Source organism: Corvus hawaiiensis, chromosome 5 (assembly GCF_020740725.1).
Source record: "Corvus hawaiiensis isolate bCorHaw1 chromosome 5, bCorHaw1.pri.cur, whole genome shotgun sequence".
NCBI lineage: Eukaryota > Metazoa > Chordata > Aves > Passeriformes > Corvidae > Corvus > Corvus hawaiiensis.
In genome coordinates, this window is record NC_063217.1 from 60046967 (window position 1) to 60050083 (window position 3117).

The following is a 3117-nucleotide window of genomic DNA, read 5'->3' on the forward strand; positions in this document are numbered from 1 at the left end:
GCACCCCCCGCCCCTGCCGCCCCCCGGAGCGGTGCCGGAGCAGCGGCGGGACACTCTGGCTGTAGGACCGTGGTGAGCCCGGACGGGACTTTTCCCCCCTCTTTTTTTAAAATTATTTTTTCTTTTAATGGAGGGTAGATTTGAGGCGGTGGGGTGGTCGCTTCCCCCTCCTTTCGATTTTTTTCTTTTTTTTTTTTTTTTTGCCTTTTTGGCTTTTTCCCTCCCCTTTCCGGGAGGCGACGGGGCGCGGCGCGGCGGTGAGTGTGGGAGCACGCGTGGGCGTGGGAGCGGCGGGGGGCGGGCAGGGAGCGGCGGAGGAGGGGGCCGGGGCCGAGGAGGCAGGCGCGGAGGGCCCTTCCCGAGGAGTTGGGCTGTAGTGACAGGCGAGAGGGGAGGGGAGGGAGGGGAGAGAGTAAAACCCACCGGCGCGGCGGCGGGGAGGGCACTTCGCGAGAGGCGAGGGCCGGCGCCGGAGCGGAGGCGGCGGCGGACAGCGGCGAGCGCCCGGGCGGAGGGCGGGCAGGCGGGCGGGAGGCATCCCGCGCATCCCCCGCGCATTCCCGGCTCGCCGGAGCCGCCTCTCCCTCTCGTCCCCGGCGGGGCTCGGGCAGCCGGCTGGGGGGCGAGTGGGAATTTTTTTTTTTTTTTTTTAATTTTTCGGGGGGTGGGGGCGCGGGGCTCCTGTGGCTTTTCCGGGGGGTTTGGGCCCCCGGCCCCGCGCCCCTGCCCTCCTCCGGCGGCCGGCTGCCGGCGGGCCGGGCCGCGGCGGCGGCGAGCACCATGATGATGTCTCTGAGCAGCAAGCAGCCTTTCGGCCTCCCCCACGGCGGCGGCAGCGGCGGCGGCCTCCACGAAACCAAGTACTCGGCCCTGCACACCGCCTCGCCCTGTCCCTCCGCCGGCGCCGCCGCCCCCGCCGCCAGCTCCCCCAGCAGCACCGGCACCGGCGGCTCCGCCGGACGCGGCTCCGGCTCCGGCTCTGGCCCCGGCGGCAGCGGCGGCTCCGGCTCCAGCTCGGGCTCCGGCCCCGGCGGCAGCGGCGGCGGCGCGGAGGCGATGCGGCGGGCCTGCCTGCCCGCCCCTCCGGTAGGTGCCCGCCGCCCGCCGCCCCGCTTTAAGGGGAGCCCCTCGGTGGCCCCCCGGATCCGCCTGATGATTTTTTCATGGCCGTGCAGCAAATCACCCGGCGCCGCCGGGCGCTCGCCCAACTTATGCATGCGGCGGCTCTTGCCGCTCGTATTAATTTTTATGACCTGGGATGCTGCGTGCGGCTGGTGCGTGTGTCCGTCCGTCCGTCCGTTCGCTCGCTCGCCCGCCCGCCCGCCCGCCCGCCGCGGCTCCTCTGTGCGAACGGCTGTGCGCCGCGCCCGCTCCCTCGCCCCGCTCGCTCCCTCTTCTCCTCTCCTCTCCTCCCCCCCCCACCCCACCCCCCTCCCTTCTCCAGGATTTCTCTTTTAACATGCTGGGAAGGTTTTAGTGGCACGGCGGAGTGCGCGGGGAGGCGAATTCCCTGCTGAGCGTTATGTGTGCCTTCTATTTGCAATTGCAGAGCAATATATTCGGCGGTCTGGACGAGAGCCTGCTGGCCCGCGCCGAAGCCCTGGCAGCGGTGGACATCGTCTCCCCGAGCAAGAGCCACCACCACCACCCGCCGCACCACAGCCCCTTCAAGCCGGACGCCACGTACCACACCATGAACACCATCCCCTGCACCTCGGCCGCCTCCTCCTCCTCCGTGCCCATCTCCCACCCGTCCGCCCTGTCGGGCACCCACCACCACCATCACCACCACCACCACCACCACCACCAGCCTCACCAGGCGCTGGAGGGGGAACTCTTGGAGCACCTGACGCCGGGACTGGCGCTGGGGGCCATGGCGGCCCCCGACGGCGCCGTGGTCTCCACGCCGGGCCACGCTCCGCACATGGCCGGCATGAACCCCATGCACCCGGCGGCGCTGGGCATGGCCCACGCCCACGGGCTGCCGGCCCACATGGGCTGCATGAGCGACGTGGACGCCGACCCCCGCGACTTGGAGGCCTTTGCCGAGCGCTTCAAGCAGCGCCGCATCAAGCTGGGGGTGACCCAGGCCGACGTGGGCTCGGCGCTGGCCAACCTGAAGATCCCGGGGGTGGGCTCCCTCAGCCAGAGCACCATCTGCCGCTTCGAGTCCCTCACCCTCTCCCACAACAACATGATCGCCCTCAAACCCATCCTGCAGGCGTGGCTGGAGGAGGCCGAGAAGTCCCACCGCGAGAAACTGGCCAAGCCCGAGCTCTTCAGCGGCGCGGAGAAGAAGCGCAAGCGGACCTCCATCGCCGCCCCCGAGAAGCGCTCGCTGGAGGCCTATTTCGCCCTGCAGCCCCGGCCCTCCTCCGAGAAGATCGCCGCCATCGCCGAGAAGCTGGACCTCAAGAAGAACGTGGTCCGCGTCTGGTTCTGCAACCAGCGCCAGAAGCAGAAGCGCATGAAGTACTCGGCGGGCATCTGAGCCGGCCGCGAGCAGCACCGACAGCATCAGCGCCATCGTCACCGACAAAAAATTCAGTAAACGAGAAGAACGACAAAAAGGAAAGGAGGAAAACAACCCCAAACAACCCCAGCCCACCCCGCCGCCCGCCCCGCGCCCAACTTTTGGGGGGAACTTCCCCGCGGAGCCGCGCCCGGACCCGCCCCGGCAAGTACCGCTGGTTTTTATTCCTAACAGACCTCGCCCGGGTGGCAGCGGGGTGGCCACGATGTCATGGCTTTCTCGGGACCCAAACTTGAATCTAGAGTTGAGGCTTCGCACCGCGAGAGACGTCTCAAAAGTATTTTGATTTAAATAATAATAATAATAATAATAATGATTAAAAAAAAAAAACAGATGGCAGGTTTTTCTGCATTTACACTGCGTATTATAAATATATAAATATATATATATTTTTACTGTGGTTATTATCCTTTTCCTTCTCTGAAGTTATAACGCTTAGGGAAAGAGCTGATCCTGCTGTGTTCACTGGTCTTCAAAAGCTATTATTAGATTACTGCCAAACAACCCCTTGTAAATTATTAATTTATCTCTCTAGCAACTTCATTTTGTGCTCATTCTAATTAATTACACCTCTTTAATCTAAG

At 64.9% G+C, this 3117-nt stretch overlaps 1 protein-coding gene across 1 annotated transcript; it reads left to right on the plus strand.

Moving 5' to 3' along the window:
- The first annotated feature begins 511 nt into the window (after positions 1–511).
- POU4F2 (POU class 4 homeobox 2) lies at positions 512–2586 on the plus strand. Its single transcript, XM_048305277.1, has 2 exons — positions 512–1086; positions 1550–2586. Exons 1-2 carry the CDS (start codon positions 781–783, stop codon positions 2489–2491), a joined length of 1248 nt encoding a protein of 415 aa, XP_048161234.1. The 5' UTR covers positions 512–780; the 3' UTR covers positions 2492–2586.
- The last annotated feature ends 531 nt before the right edge of the window (positions 2587–3117 follow it).

Excerpts from the sequence above, each read along its gene's own strand:
- POU4F2 (XM_048305277.1), top strand. The coding sequence starts at position 781 with ATGATGATGTCTCTGAGCAGCAAGCAGCCTTTCGGCCTCCCCCACGGC. Across the intron at positions 1,087-1,549 it reads CCTGCCTGCCCGCCCCTCCG|AGCAATATATTCGGCGGTCT; the intron begins GTAGGTGCCCGC and ends TTGCAATTGCAG.